The sequence below is a fragment of the Candoia aspera genome, chromosome 17 (genome assembly GCF_035149785.1).
Source record: "Candoia aspera isolate rCanAsp1 chromosome 17, rCanAsp1.hap2, whole genome shotgun sequence".
NCBI lineage: Eukaryota > Metazoa > Chordata > Lepidosauria > Squamata > Boidae > Candoia > Candoia aspera.
In genome coordinates this window covers 8,100,294-8,123,689 of record NC_086169.1, presented here as the reverse complement: position 1 = coordinate 8,123,689, position 23,396 = coordinate 8,100,294, and the positions used below count along the sequence as shown (strand labels likewise).

Here is a 23,396-nt window from a genome sequence, read left to right as displayed (position 1 = left end):
TGCGCGAGCACCGTCTGGAGAGGTCGTATGATTGGCTCGTGTTGAGGGAATCGGGGAGGAAGAAAATGGACACGCCCAGGAGCGCCCGCATGGTTCTGTGCACGACCCCCATTGGCTGAGACGTTGCCGAGCAGCCTCCCGCTCCAACTCGGCCGTCAGTCTCCTCGCTTTGAGAGACTCGTGGTGACGATTGGTCAGACGCCGGAAAAGCCCGCCTTCTGCCTAAGAACGCACTCTGCCATTTGTCGATGGCTACGGCTAAACGGCCTCACAGCGATGACTGACACCTCGGCGCCAGGCGAGCGCGGCGCCGTCCCGCGTCTCTTCGCCTCGGTCGTCCCGCCCCGACGAGATGGAGTCGCTCCGCGTCCAGCGGCTGCAGCCGGGCGTCGGCGGTGCGCTGCGCTCGCTGCGGCCCGGGGTGACGGCGGGGGCGCCTCCCTCGGCCGCCTCGGCGCCGCCCCTCCCGCCGCCCCCGCCGCCGCTGGGACTGACGCTCGCCTTGGGGCCGCCGCCGCCTCCGCCGCTCCCGCCGCCGCTGTTGCCGGGCGTGACGGCAGGGGCGGCCGCCAGCCCCCCGGGAGCCGCCGCGGGGCCGCCCGCCGTGCTGAGGGAGGCTGTCGAGGCCGTGGTCCGGAGCTTCGCTAAGCACACGCAGGGATACGGCCGCGGTGAGGAGCTGTGCCTCTCGCGCCTTTGGGCATGTGCAGAATGCCGGCTCCCCTCGACTTTACCTGCTTGCAGGGTGGCTACGGGGTAAAACGGGGATGGGGAGGTGTTCTGGATACTGGGCGGATAACGGCTCAGGGAAGTGGGAGCGGGTGCTCATCGGTCAATTAGGAAGGCTGTGCCTCTGAACATGCGCCGAGCGCTTTTCTCATCGGCTGTGTTCCGCGCTTCTGAGCATGCATGGAACATTTTTCTGAACATTGGGCTATGAAATGTGGAGACCACTCTTCTGAGATAGTGTTGGGTGCATTTCGTTATTGATAATAAAGGCAGTAGACGTGAAAACGGTGCCTGAGCATGCATGGACTCTCTCTGGTCAAGTTGCTAGATGGACAAGTGTACCTTTATGAGGTGAGCATGTGTGTGTGTGTGTATGTATGTATGTATATATTATATATATCAAGGTGGTGAACACTTCATCTTTGTAGGCTTTCAAGAGGAACATCTCTCCAGGATAGTTTACTTGGTTTTACTGCACGTTGCAAAAAGTTGGACCGCATAATCGTTGTGGTCTCTTAATGCCATACTGTAGTTCTCAGTTTCCTTTTCTGGCAGGCTGTTTGGTGCAGCCCTGTACTTCTGAGCACAGGTTGCTCACCTTTTTGTTCGTGGCAGGCTGATGTGACCTCTGAGCTTGCTTTAATAACAGCACTTTCCTCCCAGTCAGAATGAGGTAGAGTGCACTATTGACCTTGTGTAGTTTTTCACTTTGTATCTTCTATCCTTTTGTGATTATGACTAGTAAGGAAGAGAGGATTTGGTCAGTACAAGATTGATTGGCCAAAGGAATGCATGCAATCATAACATATTTAAAGGACAGGCTGTCTGTTGGAAGCCTTGAAGCAAATTGCTGGAAAGCATCCTTTGTGATTGTGGGTCAAGTCCATGCAATCAGTTTCCATCCTCAGACACCAAATTGCTGTTAGCCATGCCTTAAAAACTTGTATTTCCTAAAACATGGTGGGCATGTATAAGAGAATTGGTGAAGCATCCTAAGAATTTTCACATGGGATTTAAAACATGGGGTGTGTGCTTTGTTTGTTTGTTTGAAGAGGCTTGGAATCTGTTATGGAAAAAGAATGTGGATCCTGAATTAAGTGGTGTTTCGGTCCTGAGAGCTTGGAGCAAAAATCTCCAGTTAAAGGAGTGGGTAGTTTTAACTTCCCTGTCAACATAATAATTGATAATTCATTTTTCTTTTTATTTCCAATATCACACAAAAATTATACCAGCTAAAACATAATCTTTTGGGGGATCTGATACTTTGATTTAAGCTTAATTCTGGGGGCTCATGCCTGAAATTTTTATGCTTTTTAGTTGGAGAAAGGAGGCTTTATCTTTCAGGCTTCTGTCTTAATAAAGCCCTTTTTGCAAAAATAGCCTTCTTTTGTAGTAGCCTTTGTTCCTATTTATACTTGGCAAGAAAGCTTATTCAATTCTGGAACATGTTTGAGGTGCAAACTATTTGTTCTGGAATTCTGTACAGTTCTGTAAATTATTGTCTCAAAACCTATTTTGTTGTTTTAGGAAATGCATGTAGAAATAGAGAAGGATATGTTAAACTGTTTTATACAATTGTAAGGAAAAATATTTTCACTACTTTCAATTTCAGGTAATTGGCTACAATTGTTCGTTTGCCTATTGTTGGGTAGCAAGAGTGCATCCAATGGATGCTGTTTTTACATTTTAAGCAGTAAATGCTTGGCAAGCAGTCTGTGACTTAACATAGAGCTGCTTTTCTGGCTCTGAAAGGCTGCAAGGCCATATGGAATCATTTACTCTTTCCTATTAAACATGCAAGTCAGATGTGTTGTCATTTGCAAGGCAAGGACCGGGGTTTGGGACCAAGGCCATAAACAATGGATATAAATAACACAGTGTGATTTCTAACTGTAAACGTCTGCACTTTGGTAGCAGAAAATGTAGAAAATAACTGCTTTTCTTCATGAGTATTTTGAGCGATATTTCTTCTGTATTAAAAGCTTTCCTGTTTTATGTGGGGATTTTCTTGTACAGAGGAGCTCTACTTTCCAGCTAAAAGCTAGCGTTGCTTCCATTTTGTAGGATTCATAAATATTTAGCATACATTCATACCTACCCATCCTGCTATTCCTTTCCAAGATAAGCAACATTCTGCAGAGCACAGAAATAAAGAGTCTGGAAACTCTTGGTTCAGTTAAAACAAAGAAAGAATCCTTAATAAGAATGGTTTGAGAAGTATGGAGAGGGATGTTTGAGCAGGTAAGACTTAATAGTCTTACCTGGTCAGACATCCCTCTCCACGCTTCCCAAACCATTCTTATTAAGGATTCTTTCTGTATCTTAAATTGAAGAACAGAGGCAGTCCAAATACCACTTGGTGGAACATAGTACACTGTAGTCAGAGGAGAATGGTCAGTTGTTGACCTCGTTGTTGCATTGAGTAGGCTTCCCAAAGGACTCTTGCCTGTTATGGGAAACGTATTGCCTAATTCTTCAGCAAAGGATCATTACCTTGTCGTGGTGCTGGAGCTTGAGCACCTCAATGATGCCATGAGCTAAACCGTGAAGGGCCACCCAAGACGGGAAGGTCGTGACAGAGAGGTCAGACTAAGTGCGATCCCTGGGGAAGGTAGTGGCAACCCACCCCAGTATTCTTGCCGTGAAAACTAAATGGATCAGTACAACCAGAGATATGTCGGTATACCATTGGAAGATGAGACCCCTAGGTCGGAAGATGGTCAAAAGGCTACTGGGGAGGAACCGAGGATGAGTTCGACTAGCCCCAGACGTGATGACGCAGCTAGCTCAAAGCCGAAAGGACGGCTAGCGGCCGACGGTGCCGGTGGTGAACGGTGAATCCCACGTTCTAAGGATCAACATGCCATTGGAACCTGGAATGTAAGATCTATGAGCCAGGGCAAACTGGATGTGGTTATTGGTGAGATGTCAAGATTAAAGATAGACATTTTGGGCGTCGGTGAACTGAAATGGACTGGAATGGGCCACTTCACATCAAATGACCACCAGATCTACCACTGTGGACAAGAGGACCACAGAAGAAATGGAGTAGCCTTCATAATTAATCGTAAAGTGGCTAAAGCAGTGGTTGGATACAATCCAAAAAACGATAGAATGATCTCAATTTGAATTCAGGGCAAGCCATCTAACATCACAGTGATCCAAATATACGCCCCAACCACAGATGCTGAAGAAGCTGAAGTAGAGCAGTTCTGTGAGGATCTGCAGCACCTACTGGACAACACACCTCAAAGAGATGTTATTTTCATCACAGGAGACTGGAATGCTAAGATGGGCAGTCAAATGACACCTGGAATTACAGGTAAGCCTGGCCTGGGAGAACAAAAGGAAGCAGGACAAAGGCTGATAGAATTTTGCCAAGACAACTCACTCTGCATAACAAACACTCTCTTCCAACAACCGAAGAGACGGTGTCATGTTCACTGTTTCGATGTGCCTGGTACATCGTAACATTTCTCATGTCATTTGCCTGATACGTGTTTGATCCCGGCTGGGAGGAGGATTCCTCTTCAGAGTGTAGTTATCTGTTGGCTGCTGGGTTGGAATGTGTTTGGATTATCTCATGTGTACAAGGTTGCTTTCCCAGGATGTGTGAACAACGGTTAACAGCACCTGGGAGGGGGTGGTTGCTATGGCTGGGTGAGGGGAAGGAATACGTTTGGAGCCGAGGGTTTTTAGTTTGTATTTGGCACGCTTTTAGTCATTCTCAGCTTTCTCTGTATTTGCATACTATTCTTTTAATCAGATATCATTAAGTACCTGCTTGTGAGTCTGAGTATATCAGGATAGGCAAACATTACAGACGGCTTTATACATGGACTTCACCAGATGGACGCCACTGATACCAGATTGATTACATCCTTTGCAGCCAAAGGTGGCGGACATCTATACAGTCGGTAAAAACAAGACCTGGAGCTGACTGTAGTTCAGATCACAAACTTCTTCTTGCACAATTTAGGATAGGACTCAAGAGATTAGGGAAGATCCACAGATCAGCTAGATAGGAGCTCACTAATATTCCTAAGGAATATGCAGTGGAGGTGAAGGATAGATTTAAGGGACTGGACTTAGTAGATAGGGTCCCGGAAGAACTACGGACAGAAGTTTGCAAGATTGTTCAGGAGGCGGCAACAAAATACATCCCAAAGAAAGAGAAAACCAAGAAGGCAAAATGGCTGTCTGCTGAGACACTAGAAGTAGCCCAAGAAAGAAGGAAAGCAAAAGGCAAGAGTGATAGGGGGAGATATGCCCAATTAAATGCAAAATTCCAGAGGTTAGCCAGAAGAGATAAGGAATTATTTTTAAACAAGCAATGTGCGGAAGTGGAAGAAGACAATAGAATAGGAAGGACAAGAGACCTCTTCCAGAAAATTAGAAACATTGGAGGTAAATTCCAGGCCAAAATGGGTATGATCAAAAACAAAGATGGCAAGGACCTAACAGAAGAAGAAGAGATCAAGAAAAGGTGGCAAGAATATACAGAAGACCTGTATAGGAAGGATAACAATATCGGGGATAGCTTTGACGGTGTGGTCAGTGAGCTAGAGCCAGACATCCTGAAGAGTGAGGTTGAATGGGCCTTAAGAAGCATTGCTAATAACAAGGCAGCAGGAGACGACGGCATCCCAGCTGAACTGTTCAAAATCTTGCAAGATGATGCTGTCAAGGTAATGCATGCTATATGCCAGCAAATTTGGAAAACACAAGAATGGCCATCAGATTGGAAAAAATCAACTTATATCCCCATACCAAAAAAGGGAAACACTAAAGAATGTTCAAACTATCGAACAATGGCACTCATTTCACATGCCAGTAAGGTAATGCTCAAGATCCTGCAAGGTGGACTTCAGCAATTCATGGAGCGAGAATTGCCAGATGTCCAAGCTGGGTTTAGAAAAGGCAGAGGAACTAGGGACCAAATTGCCAATATCCGCTGAATAATGGAAAAGGCCAGGGAGTTTCAGAAAAACATCTATTTCTGTTTTATTGACTATTCTAAAGCCTTTGACTGTGTGGATCGTAAGAAAGCGTGGCAAGTCCTTAGCGGTATGGGGATACCAAGTCATCTTGTCTGCCTCCTGAAGAATCTGTATAACGACCAAGTAGCAACAGTAAGAACACACCACGGAACAACGGACGGGTTTCCGATTGGGAAAGGAGTACAGCAGGGTTGTATACTCTCACCCTACTTGTACGCAGAACACATCATGCGACATGCTGGGCTTGAGGAATCCCAGGCTGGAGTGAAAATCGCTGGAAGAAACATTAACAATCTCAGATATGCAGATGATACCACTTTGATGGCTGAAAGCAAAGAACTGAGGAGCCTTATGATGACGGTGAAAGAAGAAAGTGCAAAAGCTGGCTTGCAGCTAAACCTCAAATAAACCAAGATTATGGCAACCAGCTTGATTGATAACTGGCAAATAGAGGGAGAAAACGCAGAGGCAGTGAAAGACTTTGTATTTCTAGGTGCAAAGGTTACTGCAGACGCTGACTGCAGTCAGGAAATCAGAAGACGCTTAATCCTTGGGAGAAGAGCAATGACAAATCTCAATAAAATAGTCAAGAGCAGAGACATCACACGGACAACAAAGGTCCGCATAGTTAAAGCAATGGTGTTCCCCGTAGTAAGATATGGCTGCGAGAGCTGGACCATAAGGAAGGCTGAGCGAAGGAAGATCGATGCTTTTGAACTGTGGTGTTGGAGGACAATTCTGAGGGTGCCTTGGAAGATCAAACCAGTCCATCCTCCAGGAAATAAAGCCAGACTGCTCACTTGAGGGAATGATACTAAAGGCAAAACTGAAATACTTTTTCCACATAATGAGAAGACAGGACACCCTGGAGAAGATGCTGATGCTGGGGAGAGTGGAGGGCAAAAGGAAGAGGGGCCGACCAAGGGCAAGGTGGATGGATGACATTCTAGAGGTGACGGACCCATCCCTGGGGGAGCTGGGGGTGTTGACGACCGACAGGACGCTCTGGCGTGGGCTGCTCCGTGAAGTCACGAAGAGTCGGAAACGACTGAACGAATAAACATTACCTAATTAGATCTTGGGGTTATCCAGAGGGTCTGTTGTAATGAGTCTGTCTTCTTTGAATTCCTGTACAGATGAGTTTGTTTCAGCTATTAACACCTTTATGTGAGTTTGTTACCAGAGGGTAGAGATGGGCAAGGTTCAGCAAATCTCAGTATGATTTGACGAATTTCTACATTATAAAAAAATAGATGCTAATTTAAAATAGCTTTTAGAGATTCAGGGTCAGCGTCCTGGTAGGCTGAAATATTTGTCAGCATCAGTACTGAAATTTCTGGTCTTTCATTTGAACAAGCGTTTTAGAAGATTAAAAATATATTACCTTTATTTACTGTATTGTGTCAAGCATTTTCCAATTTATTAGCAATCCTTCATTTTGAGTTTTCTTTTTGGTTCTAAAAGCTGTGCTGTCTTCCAGTTATTCTTTAAAAATTGCAATATCTGTATAACTTAATTTTAGAAGCTATGTGGATATCCCAGAGTAGCATCTTATACTATTTAAATGTGTCCCAGGCAGGGCAACTTGTACGCAGAACACATCATGCGACATGCTGGGCTTGAGGAATCCCAGGCTGGAGTGAAAATCGCTGGAAGAAACATTAACATCAGTAATGTTTAAAATCAGTAATCATTCATGAATAAATTCATGAGGGTTTTTCTGTCTAATTTCCATCAGAATATTTTTCCTTTAAATGTAAAAACATGAACATAGCTAAAATATAATTATGAACAATATTAATTATAATCTGTTGAATAGATTTAATTGTAATCTATTCTTGTTATCTTTCAAGTTAACAGATCTAGTAATTTACTTTGTAAAAATGAGAAGGATTTTTTAGCGATATAAATAAGATTATTAGTTCAGTTTAAAAGTTAATTATGACTGTTCTTCTAACAGTTAATGGTTAAAAATATCCTCCACAACAATTACTAATCTGAATAAGTTCTAACTAGAGGTAGTTTATACAGTATTGTCTAACAATTGGCTAAACATTTCTGAATATTGAAGAATAAGTACTTAGGTTCTATAAAACAACAAAATGTATTTTTATTAGAAATGATAATAGTGTCTTTCTGACTTTGGATAAATTTTGATTTAAACCATTGAATCTTCCTGACTAGTAATTTAAATAATGATTTAAATTTCATGCCTGATTAGAAGCATAAGACCTTGCAGCTTTAGCGAAAATAAAGATCAAAACACCTTTGTCTGGTGATAGCTCTTCTTTTAATATTAGATGCACTGGGATCCTAAGGGAAGTAAGCTCATCTTTGGATACTATTTTTCCTTTGTATTATAGGGACCACTAGGGAGTTTCTGGAAAGCTGTTATTTTTAAGCTTTTTAATCTCCTATGTGATGTTACATACTCTGAGGTAAGACTTGGCCAATTCTTCGTGGAAACCTGGACATCTCTGTATTTCTTAATATTTTAAGCCAAAATAATTTTATTTTACTTGGACTGCTGATGTTGTTTTTCCATTTTTTAAAAATGGAAACCTGCAGATTTACTTAACATAAGTTGATGTAACTTGTCTTACTTCATCTTACAAATGACTTACAATCTTTTCTTTTATGATGCCATAAAAATAGATTTGTTGAGGTCCTTGAATATGAAAGTGCTGATCTAACAAGTATATATGAACTAATAGATTCATCAATGAATTTTAAAAAAATCTTACTGCATATCCATTCCTGTAAAAGTTGATCTAGCGCGTAGTATAATGCTGTGTCTTAATTAAAACAATGGGGTCAATTGAGTGGAGAGTATCATAGGATCTTTAAATACCTGAAGGAGTATCATAAAGAAGAGGGCTCTGTGGATCTCCTTGTTCATAAATTGTAGCTTTAAAATTTCAGAAAATGGTTTATTCATTATTATGGGCAAACAAATAAGTGCTGAATCTGCTGAGATAGCATCTTTTGTGTGATGGATTTTGTTTAATGGGCATTAACGGATCTAGATCATGTTTCAAATCAAAATGCATATTTTATAGGACAGTACAGTGTTTCAGTTCTGATTTTGGGATGAGACTCCCTCATGCCTGGGTAGATCATATATGATTTGACAGGACTCTTGGCCTTCTCAGTGGCTTTTAATACTTACTAAACGTATTTCTTTCTTGACTGCCTGTCCAGGATTGGTGGGAGGGCACTGTTTTGCAGTTGTTTCAGTCCTTTCTGAAGGATGAGGCTCAGGAGATGATATGGAAGGATAACCACTGACTTCCTCTTCTAATGGTATATGGGGTTTTCCAGAATTGTACATTACTTTCCTCACTTTAAATTTCAAACTTTGAATGAAATTACCTAGAGAATTTGCTGGCAATGTAAGGATTAGACCCATCACTGTGTTGAGGGCTCTCAGCAATACATTTTGTTTTTGAGCAGTGAAGGTTGTAAACTAGCTACTCAGAAGAATGAAAGGCCAGATGTCGGTGACCAAGTTGAGACTGGATCAACACAGGAAGAAATATTGTTGTAGCTAGAAAGCAGATCTAGGATTAAGCACACAGCTTTTCTAAGACAAGTCAGTGTTACCCTTTAAAAATTAGTTACAGCAGTAGCTTTCTGGATTCCCAGGTGGCAGCAGTGATAGGAAAGCTTTAGGCTTGGCCACCAACTGCAGCTGTGTGTATAAATAATTGTTAATATTCTTATAGGCGCTCCTTGTATAATTACTAATATTCTTATAGACTCTCCTTTTCTATTTTCAGTCAATGTTGTCGAAGCACTTCAGGAATTCTGGCAGATGAAGCAATCGCGTGGTGCTGATCTGAAAAATGGTGCCCTGGTGGTTTATGAGATGGTCCCATCCAACAGTCCTCCTTACATTTGCTATGTCACGTTGCCAGGGGGAAGCTGCTTTGGGAGTTTTCAGGTTAGACTGTCTTGGCTAGAAGTTGCAATTATTGATTGTCTTTTTTATTGAATCCTAATCTGGTGGAATTGATGAAAAGTTCCTTAGTTTTGAATAGCCATCCTTTTAACGAAAAGACTAACTATCAGATGTAATAATGTGCTGTACTGTAAATGTGGAAAATTCAAGTGAATGGCACCATTAACATCATAATAAATTTCAGTACACCTCCCCTGCTACTCCAGGTCTCAGGCTTAACACTTAGAGCCTAGAGCAGCAGATACTTTTGGCTGAGTAAAGTTCAGCTTTGGGATTTGAAGCAGGCATCCAAAATAAACAGACTAGTACCACTCGGAAATAGCATTGGGTGTTTAGATTCAAGTAGTTAGAGTTTGGTTTTAAACAAATTAATTTTATTGACAAACATAGCCATGGCATTTCTGCAAATAGTATGTGCTGACTTCAGCATCCTGTGCAGTTACTTCTTTCTAAGGGACCAACCTTTGAAACCTTTCTAATGGTTGCAACATATCAAAGAACAGCAATTCAACAGTGCCAGTTGCAACATAATTAAAATTTAGGGTGGGGGTAACTTGAAATGATGAGATTTGTCAACATATCCATATAGTATAGTACAGTTTATTATTGATTAGCCATTAGGCCATATCAAAATACAGAATATAAAACATGGAACATTAATAAGATCATATATAAAAATAGAATAAAAAAAATAGATAAAAGGAATAAAAATGCAAATCATATCACCCCCTTCAGTTTACATATGCAGATCTCAACTGAACTGTTTTATTCAAATAAAAGGCTGTATTATATGTAATTTTTAAATTCTGACCGCACATGAAATACAGTTAGTCCTCGTTTAATGACCATTCATTTAGTGATGGTTCAGACTTACGATGGTGCTGAAAAAACTGACTTGTGACTGGTCCTCACACTTATGACCGTTGCAGTGTCCCCATGGTTATGTGATCACGATTTGGGTGCTTGGCAACCAGTTCACATTTATGACTGTCACAGTGTCCCATGGTCAAGCAATTGCCATTTTTGACCTTCCCGGCCAGCTTCTGGCAAGCAGAATAATGGGGACCCACATGGTTTGCTTAAGGACTACATGGTTTCCTTAACACTTGCGGTGATTTGCTTAATGACTGCCACAAAAAGGTCATAAAATCAGGTTGGATACGCTTAATGACTACTTCGTTTAGCAACTGAAATTCCAGTTTCAACTGTGGTCATTAAGTGAGGACTACTTGTATGTTGTTTTAATATAAGGATCCCAGTAGGTCGTTCATCTAATGTGTAGTCCTAGATACTGATCTCTCTCTCTTATACAGTTGACATTCAAATAATACGTGTGTTATGTCTTCTATCTCCGCAAATACAAGTGCATTCATTATAAGGGACTTGGTTAAATCTTCCATATTTAACCATTGTGTCCAGATGCTCAAATCTTGCTCAAGTAAATACAGCCCTGAGATGTTTAGGCATTTCTGCATTTAGATACTTAGCAGTTTGGAAGGTACGTTTGTAGTGACTCATCCGTATAGTTTCTGTTCTTACGTCTGCCTTGGATTTTTCTCCAACTCCACTTCAGTTTTGTCCAACAAAAGCTGAAGCCAGGAGAAGTGCTGCAAAAATTGCACTGATGAATTCAGTCTTCAATGAGCATCCATCCCGGAGAATCACAGATGAGTTTATTGAGAAAAGTGTCTTGGAGGCTTTGGCATCTTTCAATGTAAGTGCTTTTGAAAGTCCTGTGGCTGTAATTGGTAGGAAAATAATTGTTGGAAAAATTCATGAATCTGTAGGAATCCATCTGGAATCCTTGATTGATAAGGCCCCTAAACAGCTCTGGGTGTGTAATGAAAAGTAGCTTAACCACTGTTGTGCACTTCTCCCAGTTACAAGTCTCTGTATTGACCCTTGGTGCTTTTGATACCTTTTGTTTGGAAGTCTGACAACATTTCTTGTGTATCGGCAAGATTTTTAGGAGTGGTTTGCCCTGGCCTCCTCCTACCTAGGGCTGAGGGAGGGAGTGGACCAAAGTCCCCCAGCTGCCTTGGTTCCTAAGGCTGGAGTAGAACTCACTGTTTCTAGCCTGGTTCCTTAACCACTACACCAGGCCGGCTCTCTACAACTTGTTTGACTTATCTAAACTTGGCTGTGCCTTGTGCTAAGCTATAATATGGTCCTCTTGTTTCTAGGTGTTGTGTGGACTCAGCCATTGTGACTTATTTGCTAAGCTGTATGTAGCTTAGTGCAGTTTTTGAACTTGGTAATTCTGTGAGAAATAGAGATCATGATACAACTACTGTATATACTGAAACAAGTGCTTAGAAGAAAGCATTGGATGGGTTCCAGCTACATTGTATGATGCTTTCCCAAAAGAATCCCCATTGCTTGGCAGTCATCACACACACACAATTTTTTCTTATATAGTATAAAGAATCCTATAATACGATGGACAAATATGTGATCATTGTCATTATGGATAATCGAGTTTATGGTACTAAGAATTTGCTTACAATATCAAGCAGATGTTATTAAAATTTCAAAGAGACTGATATGAGTTTCTCAGTGATGTCCTTTTCAGGGCTCTTAGTCCCCATTTGATTTAAGTTATTTCTTGAAATGAGAGAAATCTTGATAAATTGGCAAGCCAGTTTCAGAATTGTATTTAAGTTTAGTATCAATTTTGTTCCTTTGATTTCTGATTTTTAAAAGTATATTTAGCTGGAGGTACTACATCAAAAGCCAATTTGGAGCAGTGCTTTCTCTAGTAAGAGAGACCTGTTACATTGTGCAATTGTGATATTTTTGAATTGGGAACTGTCCTGTATCATAAAGAGGGGTTCAAAATAAATTTGAACCATTTTGTATGCAAAGCACCCTGTTTGGATCATTGTCATTGTTTTTCCAACTTGGAAGAGCTGTTTTTTAATTTCAAACACTTCCAAAATGATCCAAACAGCCTGTTACGTGCTTGGAAAGGGGCATTTCAGATCAGAGTAGCTGACATTTAAAATGCTGTGCACAACCCTATGGAATATTCATATCTTCACATTGCTAACTTCCACAAACCTTACTGCCTCAACTCTGTGAAAACTCACCTTGAAGTAGGAATCCTGCTTGTGTAAAACAGCTGACCCTTTTACACGTATCCCCATATGTGTTGGCGTTTTCGACAGGGCAACAGAGAGGAAGCAGATAACCCAAGCACAGGCATTGGTGCTTTCCGCTTCATGTTGGAGTCCAACAAAGGGAAGTCTATGCTAGAGTTCCAGGTATTCTTCTTAATTTGATTATGCGGTCAAGCCTTTTGCTGCCAAAACCTGACCTATTTGCTTAATTACGAGTAACTGTTTATTAAGAGGAAATGCAAAGTATGCAATGGAGGTAGACAGATTTGCAAAGAAATGCAGGATTGTTTTTCTTCTTCATACATAATTGGTATGAAGCTGCCCAGAGTCACTTGCTGAGATGCATGGCTATAGAAATCAATCAAATCAAATCATTTGTTGACCAGCTCAGGACTCTGAAAAATCACCAGATATCGTAAGATAAAAGCCTGTGCAATGCCTTTATACAAAATGCTTAAGGAATTAATGTTTGTGATACGTTGAATTCATTTGATGGTAAACTGAGAATCTGCTGGTTTCTGATAAGCTCTGTATGTGACAAATCCAGGAAGTTCTACTATTAAACTTATTCTACTGGCTATACTACCAGCTTAGAGCAGAAATGGACCACCTTTTCTTGGCTTTTGGGAACCTTGCAGTGGTGATACCCTAAAAATAGTATGTGGGGCCAGGACAAAGGCATCCTTTAAAGAGTCTCAGATTGCTGGTGAGGAACTGGGGAAAGGCTTTCCCAATACTTTGTGTGTAAAATGTTAGCAGTAATAGTACATACATTTTTCTAGTGTGGCTTATCAGTACTTTTAATCAGAGTGACGTCATCAGTGACGTCATCAAAGTAAACAAACGCACGTGGTGCTTGCATCACCAGGTCATGACCCTAAGCAGAAGTGATGTGCCCAGCCTCCAACCCCCGGATATGACATGCATAGCCCTCCTCCCCGGATGTGATGTGCATAATCCTCCCCTCACGTGGTGCAGGACGCGCAAGGTGATAGCCCTAGCCAGATATGACGCGCGGGACCTAACCCCATCGAGAAAAGCGTGGGTCGCAAGGTCGTAACCCTAATCAGGTAAGGCGTGTTGAACCTAGCCCCGTCAAGAAAGGTGTGGTGGTCAGGGCCCTGGGTACGTGATTAGATTAACCCCTAGCCTGATTCCATGGGCGTTCAAAGCCAAAACAGCTAAGTAAAGTGAACAGAGGCCTAGGCAGCCCTGTATTTTTGGGAAACAAACCCTTACTCTGTGCCCTGTGAACTAAAAAATAATAGCCTAATGATGCTTTTCGTTTTTGTATAGTGCTAAAAATCAGTGCCTCGAATACTGGAAAATGATCCCCTAAAAGGCAGCCCTGGCCTGCGTTTGACCCCTTTTTTTAAAATCACTTCCTCGAAAGCAGGAAAAAAAGCCCTTTTAAAACTACAGCCGGCTTTTAGTAAAGGTAAAGGTAAAGGTTTCCCTTGACGTAAAGTCCAGTCGTGTCCGACTCTAGGGGGCGGTGCTCATCTCCGTTTCTAAGCCTTGGAACCGGCGTTGTCCATAGGACACTTCCGGGTCATGTGGCCGGCATGACGACACGGAACGCCGTTATCTTCCTGCCGAAGCGGTACCTATTGATCTACTCACATTTGCATGTTTTCGAACTGCTAGGCGAAATAGGCTTTTACCTTTGTAAAAAATCTAAAGGCGCGTATTTTGCCAATTGTACCCTCAAATCCGCATGTACACATAAGCATTTGAAGCACAGCCTTAATAAAATTTCAGGCCTGTCTGCACAAACTCCCCTGTCCCTGCAAAGACACGTCAACATGCCCTGTCGCATGCCCAGAATTGCGGGGGGGCTGACATGCCCAGGCATGTCCTGGACAAGACCTAACCTCTTTTTTTACTAGCAGACACAAACATGCATGCCCAGAATTACGGTCCTGACATGTACCCATAATAAGTACCATGACCGGATGCTTGCTGCCTGGTTGATTGTTGCTTGTGAGTATTTTAATTCCCATTAACATTCCTTGTCTTTTGCCGTAGGCATGGAATAAATTTTATTAAGGCTGTGCTTCAAACGCTTACGTGTACATGCGGATTTGAGGGTACAATTGGCTGCCTTTTAGGGGATCATTTTCCAGTATTCGAGGCACTGATTTTTAGCACTATACAAAAACGAAAAGCATCATTAGGCTATTATTTTTTAGTTCACAGGGCACAGAGTAAGGGTTTGTTTCCCAAAAATACAGGGCTGCCTAGGCCTCTGTTCACTTTACTTAGCTGTTTTGGCTTTGAACGCCCATGGAATCAGGCTAGGGGTTAATCTAATCACGTACCCAGGGCCCTGACCACCACACCTTTCTTGACGGGGCTAGGTTCAACACGCCTTACCTGATTAGGGTTACGACCTTGCGACCCACGCTTTTCTCGATGGGGTTAGGTCCCGCGCGTCATATCTGGCTAGGGCTATCACCTTGCGCGTCCTGCACCACGTGAGGGGAGGATTATGCACATCACATCCGGAGGTTGGAGGCTGGGCACATCACTTCTGCTTAGGGTCATGACCTGGTGACGCAAGCACCACATGCATTTGTTTACTTTGATGACATCACCGATGACATCACTCTGATTAAAAGTACTGATAAGCCACACTAGAAAAATGTATGTACTATTACTGCTAATGTTCTCACCATGGTTCCCTTGAGAATATAATTTGCCCCCGGACTGTTAAACTGAATGTATATTTGTGATTACTGGATTTAAGTTGCTGTTTTAAAATTGTTGTTTTTATATGCATTGTGTAGCAGAAAGGGTGTTATCTGGTCAGCACCATTTTTTATTATTATTATGATTATATTTTTATCCCCCCCTTCTCTCCCTCTCTCCCCATTTAAACAAAATTAAATCAGATTTAGTTTTTGTCTAGTTGGTTTTGGAACAAATGTCTGCAGAGGGGGGTCAGTGGGGTCTGACAAAAGCAATGACGCAGGCCCTGCCTTTTTCATACTTGCATTGTGATGTTAGATGTACAGTGATGCTTAAACGTTTGTGAACGCTTTTGAATTTTCAATATTTCTGCATAAATATGACCTAAAACTGGATAAAGAGAGGTCAATTAAACAAAGGAGTCAAAAATATTATATTTGTTCATTTTTTTATTGAGGAAAATGTTTTGTAACCTTTTCCAGCCTGGTGAGCATCAACAGTTGCTCTTCAGAGGTCCTCAGAAATCTCCTTGGTTTGAGCCTTGATGCACTTCCACATACATGCATTGTGAAGATCAGTGAAGACCCAGAATTCTGTTCTTTATATAAGGCAGGACCTCCCACTTTCACACCTGACTATCACCCCATTGACTGAAACTCCTGACTCTAATTTCCCATCCAAATTAACGGCTAATCCCAGAGGTTCACATACTTTTGCCACACACGAATATGTAGCTTTGGATCATTTTCCTGAATAAAGAAATGAGCAAGTGTAATGTTTCTGACTCCTTTGTTTAATTGGGTTCTCTTTCTCTAGTTTTAGGACTTGTGTGGAAAACAGATCATACTTTAGGTCATATTTATGCAGAAATATTGAGAATTCAAAAGGGTTCACAAGCTTTTAAGCACCACTTACATCCAAAAGGGTGGAATTTATGAGGGAACAGCGCTACACTTTTTTTCATCATTTTGGCAAAGGCAAGATGCTGCTTCTATATATTCAGTGCCCAGTCTCAGTTAGGGGCCTTGCAGCTTTGTTTGGAACTGCACTTCCTTGATTATTTTTGATGCTTTCTGATGATGTAATGTGAAACTTTGCACAACATGGGTAATAAAGGCTAGGCTATTCCTCTTCCTATTATGGAAAACAGCACACCAGTATTAATGAAGTTCCATATGACAGAACCTTCTCTGCTCTTCAGTGACTGATGTGCTCCAGGAGTGTTTTGTGCAGCCCTATCCACAGTGGACTGAACATTGACGTTCCACAGATGGACTAAGGTTTCCCTCACTTTATGCAAGTTCACTATTACGTGATTAATCGTTTTTGCCCAGGAATTTGTTCTATGTGAAAAAAAAAATCACTACTATGTGATTTGGCATAGTGCATTTATTTGTACCAAAGATCTGGAAACCTGCTAACACTTCGTCCCGCCACATTTTCCTGACAAAACCACTTTCGGCTCTTTCCTACACGTTTACCTTGTTGTGCTGCTGTTCTGGTTGTGTGCCTGTCGCCTGTTTATTTCTGTCCTTGCAATACTGTTACTGCGGGGCCAAAATGGCTATCAGCATCTTGTCTAACCACCTTACCCAGAAGAAAAAGGGAAAGGGCCTCTCTAAGACGAGAAACAAAGCTGGGTGTATGACACTGTGCTGAAGCTGGTGAAGGATCCTCAGCCCTAGGATGAGCTTTTAACCTGCACAAATCTTCTGTGTGCAACATAACGAAGAATGCTAATAAAATTTGTACCGATGTGATGCAGTCTGCCTTTTTGCCTGCCATGATAAACACGTGCATTAGAAATCCAGCTGTAGGAAAGTTGGAGAAAATGATTTCACTGTGCAGAGAACAGGAGAAAAGGAAGAAAACGTATTTGAATAACGTAGTGCTTAAAGCTCTAAAAATTTATGAACACGTTTGTCAATGCATTGGGGTTACAGAATTTGACACCATACCCCACAACCATTTCTTCGCACTGATTCAGGGTTTTGCTTTATGGGAATTCACTTTATGCAAGGTTTTTGAGGGAGTGTAATCCTAGCATAAAGCAAGGGAAGTCTGCATATACTGCCAGGAGCTCCTCTGTGTTTGAATTGAGCTTGATTGTTGTCACTGTAGCGTGCATCTTCTGAATCAGATAAAAAAGAAAACCTTTGGAATCCTCAGCGTGTTGGGGAAGGATGAATCACCCGGTCATTGTTACGTTAGCAAGCTGAAGGGCAAGTTACCTTGTGGGATATTCTGAAACTGGACAATAGTAGCAGATGGGGGTGGCTTTGTGCACTTCTGGTTATGCATTTCACCTGCTGATAACTGCTCAAAATTGGCCTGCTCTCCTTTGGCAGGAGCTGATGACAGTTTTCCAGCTGCTACATTGGAATGGCAGCCTTAAAGCCATGCGAGAGCGGCAGTGTTCACGACAGGTAGGCGTCTTCAAAGGCCCTGCAGACCAGCAGTCCAGCCTTTGTGCATGTAGCCGGCAGTGAGGAGAAGCCAAAATGCCTCTGAGCATTGCTGAGCATCTTTGCCATTGGCTTGCTTCCTGAAGCTGCTGGAACTCAGTACCACCTGGAGGGCTGCAAGTTTTCCCTCTCCTTTAAAGCATCATGAGAAGCTGCTTTGGTCTCTGTAGAAAAAAAGCAACGAATGAGGGTTTCCTGTGGCTTGGGGAAATTAGTGAAATCAGGAAACTGCACTTTTACTGCCCCGTGATTTGGGCCAGCTTGCTAGGATAAGCAGAGAACTAGTTCTGAGCTTTGACTAGTTCCGCTTTTCACCCTTGATTGAAGTGAAGGTTGAGAGCAGGGAGACTGCCTTCTGGGCACATCAGCAAGAAGTGATGGCCTGGGTACTGCTCTTCTCTTCTTCGTATACCAGGGCTCCGGTTCCCTTGCCAGGAACCCAGTCAGGTCTACCTCAGTCATTTACCATTCCATAACTTTGTATGAGTTAGTTGAAGGGCAGTTTACAGCACGAAGCAGTATATCTGGCTGAAGAGAATCTTTTTTGCTGGTTCTGGTACTTGGAGGAACTCCTTCCCCAATTCATCTGCATATTCTCTCCTCTTTCCTCCCCCGCTAGGAGGTGCTGGCACACTACTCCCATCGGGCTCTGGATGACGACATACGGAACCAGATGGCAACAGACTGGGTCAGTCGGGAGCAGAACGTCCCGGGGGCCCTTTCCAGGGAGCTGGCCTCAACGGAGCGTGAACTGGACGAAGCTCGGTTAGCTGGAAAGGAGCTGAGATTTCACAAGGAGAAGAAAGACATCCTGATGTTGGCGGCTGGCCAGTTAGGAAACATGCATTCTTCCAACTGCTAGGAACCACAAATTCTTTCTCTTTCCTTTCCCTACTCCCTCTTCCTACAACAGTTTGCTAAAGGAGTTGAAAGGGTTATTACAAATATGAAGAAGCCCAATATTCTACCAGACTTTCCTAATTTAATTATGCAACATGATGTTTGTGTTTAGTGTAGAATTTGGTGATAATAATTTTAATTGCCTTACATTTTGGTTTTAAGTATAAGGTATCCTCCAATTAGAGAAGGAAAACCTGAATTTAAACATTTTGAAAAATGTTGAGTTCAATTCTAATCACCTGAACTGTGTCATTAAAGTGTGTGTACAGATGCCTCATTTTCCAAGAACAGGGCCAGTTGCACTTTTTAAAAAAATTGTTAAAAAATTCTGTATAGATTTTATACTTGGACCTCCTTAATTATCTTTTTCTCTCTGCTAAATAACTTATCGTAGTGCAAACTTATAATGCAGCCTTTTTGGATAAATAGATTTTTACTCAAATCTTGATTCTATCCAGGTATTGCACAGTCAGCGGCATTAAGTAGAAAAGTAGCATTGCCAGAAGAATGCCAGTTTTTGCTGTTAGGGTATAATGCATAGATATATGTTACGCAAATGTGTACCTGCAGTTTAAGTAGTTTGATATACACTATCTTCTCTTACCACCTATAAGCACAGCACTTAAAACACCATCTTTCAGTTATTGTCCAACTGCCACTATGATTCTGTTTTAGCTGAATAATGCTGCTTCTTGAGTAGCAATTGTAATCGGTTCTTTCAACATATGCAGTTGGTAACAACAACACCCCCTTTCTTGGCAGGAAAATGTCCCTTGCTGACTCAAGCTAGCTAAAGATTCATTTCAATATACTTATTTAATATCAGGGCTTAGGTGGGTATCTTATGGGGTTTTCCCTCAGGTAAGTTGATAAAGGATTATAGCCTTTTTCTTAGGTGCCTAAAATAGCATAGATTCTCCATAACACTAATGTAGATGAAACAGGGATGAACTTTAACCAGTTCATTGATTGTGAACACAGAACTGGGAGCTTGTGATTAGAGCTAAATACGTGGCACAATGTTTTGTGTACACTGGCTAGGTTCTTAAAATGGTGTAGGGAAAAGAATAAGTAGTTAATAGCTCCAAACTTTACATAGGTTTGCTTAAAGGACAAATACCTACAGTATATTTAAAAGCACAGTTGGAGGATTGTAGAGTTTGGATTGTTTTTGAATGATGGAGGAATATCAGATACGTTTTACCTTTATGTTTCTTGATTCAGGAGGGCTGCAGCCTTTACATATTGAAAATATTTCAGAAGAGAGCTCTTCTAACCTTGAGTTTGATATTAAATATGAAAAAAATTGGTGGGTAGGGGGAATAAGATGAAGTAAGTCCATTTCTGTAATTTTCACACTGCTTTGTTTGTTGATTCCCAAGTGTAGGGATTTGTTGTGCTTCTAATCGGGAGTTTAAAAAGTGCTTCAGACTCAGCAGTGTCTCCACAGCACAAACACATGTTTTTCTGAGATTACACAGCTGATACAGGAGTTCAAGAAATGGCGCAGCTTCTCTACGGGCACCAGTGTGTGTAGGGTGCATATCTGTGCCCAATTCAAAGCACCTCACAATGCACTATGGAGCTAAACAGATGAGATAAAATAGACAGCTTCTTCTGCATACATATACTTTTTCTTGCAACAGTTTAGGGATGGTAGCAGGAGCAAGAGATGAAGGGTGATAGAGAATGCTTTTCTGTAGCCTTGGATATTACTCGGGAACATATAGAAATAATTTACTAAGTACTTCATGAAATATAAGTAGAAAGCTTTGAACTAGATAAGATACAGTCTGTACCTATTAAAGACAACTTGCTGGAAAGCTGATTTATGGAACTGTGTATTGTTTTGTGGCTACCACCTGTGCTTAGGTGGCCTTTATATGTTTCAAACTGTTGACCACAACTTAATTTTACATTATTGTTGTGTTCAGGGTTTACTTTCAAAGACTTAGGAAACATTAGGGAATGTTGGTCTCCTGTATGCCAGGTTAATTTGGTCCTTTGTGGGTTTTGTAGTGTGTAAACAAACTTCAAGCCCTAATCTGGTACAAAAGTTTGGCATTAGAGACCTCTTGTTCAAAAACCTCCTGCCTTCTTAAGGAAAATGGAAGAATTTGCAAAAGATAGGTGGTCTGTGCTGGTCTATGACCATAATAAAATTTGGTTTGGTTTGATCAGTGGAAATAATAGCTGGTCAAGACTGGGCTCCAGAAAGCATTCTTTGGTCTTCATGTCTTCAATGCCTTGTCATTTGTATACATGAAATAATAAAACAATATTCTCTTTTATATATATACACATATTTCTATATTTTATACATAGCTTTGTTTACACAATATTAATGTTTAAAGCATTTATAAAGTTAGCTCATAACTAAATGGTTTGAAAAAGAATGTGTATATCAGCATCTCCTGTATTGTTCACACTCGCCTGACCCACTGCTTCTTACAAGAAACAGGTTACCGCATTTGGGTTATTCTCTTGCTGGAATCTATCCAGAGACATTCTGAATAGGCCCCAGTTCACTTGACCCAAATGTGAATACTATATCTCCTTCTGGTGCTGATTTTTCTGAACATGCAGCTTTTCTTCTCAGTTTTCTTCTGTAATTATTGATAATCTCCAGATTATCAGTGCAGTGTTACCTAAAATACTTTCATATGCTGCTTGTCTCTTTCATCATATGTTGTGTGTTCAGTACTTTATTTGTAATGCATAGCTTTGTGTAATAAACAGGGTTTGGGAATAGTTCTCTTGTTTTTTCCACTGTTAAGAAGCGTTGTCATTAATGCTAGTTCAGTAACATTGGGATCTCATCTGCTCTTTATGATAAGAGCCAGTTTGGTCTAGTAGTTAAGGCAATGGGCTAGAAACCAGGAGGCTGTGAGTTCTAGTCCTGCCTGAGGCATGAAAGCCGGCTGGGTGACCTTGGGCCAGTCCCTCTCAGCCCAAGAGCCAATCAGGTGTGGTAGGAGAGTTCTAGTCCTGCCTGAGGCATGGAAGCCGGCTGGGTGACCTTGGGCCAGTCACTTTCTCAGCCCAGCCCACCTCACAGGGTGGTGGTTGTGGGGAAAATAGGAGAAGGGTTTGGTATGTTCACCGCCTTGAGTTATTTATAAAAGTAAGGCAGGAAGAAGGGAAGACATGGCTATTGGGCTGGAAGAGTGTCAGGCCCCAAGTGATGTCCTATCTGCAAAATTGGTTTGTGACCTAAGAGTCTAGAGTGGTGTCATTCAGCAGCTGGGCTGCATAAGAAGTTCATCCTAATGACAGTTGTTATCACACAATGTGTGTTTTCTTACTGCAAATGAGAAAATGCATTTGGCTTTTGGCTCTGAAAAGTAGAGGTAATGCTTCTGTCTGGAGCTAAGGAAAAAGGGACTTGGCCCTTCCTCAGCACCAGCCGTCAAGCCGCATCTGCCCACGTGAACGGGTCTGTTAATTCAAGTGTGAAGTTTGCCCGCTGGTGGCAGGAAGTTTCTCTACATACTCCTTCACTTTGAATAGCACTTCTGCAAACCTTAGGTGTGTGTGTGCACAAACATGCCCTTGGGTTAGCCTTGACCCTGGCGACCACAGGGACAACTCCATGCTGTTTTCTTGGCAACATTTTCAGAAGTGGTTTGCCCTTGCCTACTCCCTAGGACTGAGAGAAAGTGACTGGCTTTTTACCTAAGGTAGGACTAGAACTTAAGCTCTCTTTCTAGCCCAGTGTCTTTAATCACTACACCAAACCAGTTTTCTCAGCAAATTTAATAGCTCCTAGAACAAGAGATACATAGTTTATTTTAAAATTGTATTTTTGTCAGGTTCCTTAAATTTATGTAGGCTAATTGGCAAATTACGTGTATTTGTTTGTAATATAGTTGCATATCTGCATGCAAGTCAGTGAAGTGTGACATGCTTCACTGTAGACGATCTGTAGCAGAGCCAGGACAGAGGTGGTGCATTGATCCCTGTGCTCCCTCGTCTCTCACCAGCTTTCAGTACCCTTCTGAGTTGACTCCACGGGCTGGGGATAGGGGGCACCATTTCTGGGTGGTTCTCTTCCTTTCTCCAAGGCCAGTTTCAGTTGGAAGGAAAAGATTGCTCCTACGCCCCTCCTTTGTGGGATGCTGCAGGGTTCTACTCTGGCCTCCTATTCAACATCTCCATGAAACTGCTGTGTGAGGTCGTCCACTGGTTTGAAATTGGGCACCATCAGTATGCTGATGATACCCATATATTTTTTGACCCCAGGCCAGCCAAGTGAGGCTGTTGAGGTTCTGTCCCAAAGCCTGGAGCCTGTGCGGGTTTGGGTGGGGAGGAACTGTCTCCAATTCCATTTGATCAAGACCAAGCAGCTGTGGGCATTTGGGCCATCCAGATCTGGAGATGATCCATCTCTAACCTTGGGAGGGGTTATATTTCCCTATTCAAAAGTGGAGCACAATTTGGGGTCTTCCTGGATTTACAGCTCCTCTGAGCAACTGTAGCCAGGAAGGCCTTTGCATGGCTTCATCTGGTGCATCAGTTGTGCACTTTCCTA

At 42.0% G+C, this 23,396-nt stretch overlaps 1 protein-coding gene across 1 annotated transcript; it reads left to right on the top strand.

Moving 5' to 3' along the window:
* Positions 1-326: 326 nt before the first annotated feature.
* On the top strand, positions 327-21,616 carry LIX1L (limb and CNS expressed 1 like). The gene is made up of 6 exons (XM_063316935.1): positions 327-671; positions 9,509-9,672; positions 11,264-11,404; positions 12,858-12,953; positions 17,849-17,926; positions 18,585-21,616. The coding sequence occupies exons 1-6, from the start codon at positions 353-355 to the stop codon at positions 18,825-18,827; spliced, it is 1,041 nt and encodes a 346-aa protein (XP_063173005.1). The 5' UTR covers positions 327-352; the 3' UTR covers positions 18,828-21,616.
* Positions 21,617-23,396: the final 1,780 nt, after the last annotated feature.

Coding starts and splice junctions, on each gene's coding strand:
- LIX1L (XM_063316935.1), top strand. CDS start 353: ATGGAGTCGCTCCGCGTCCAGCGGCTGCAGCCGGGCGTCGGCGGTGCG. Junction 672..9,508: donor CACGCAGGGATACGGCCGCG/GTGAGGAGCTGT, acceptor TTCTATTTTCAG/TCAATGTTGTCGAAGCACTT. Junction 9,673..11,263: donor GCTGCTTTGGGAGTTTTCAG/GTTAGACTGTCT, acceptor ACTCCACTTCAG/TTTTGTCCAACAAAAGCTGA.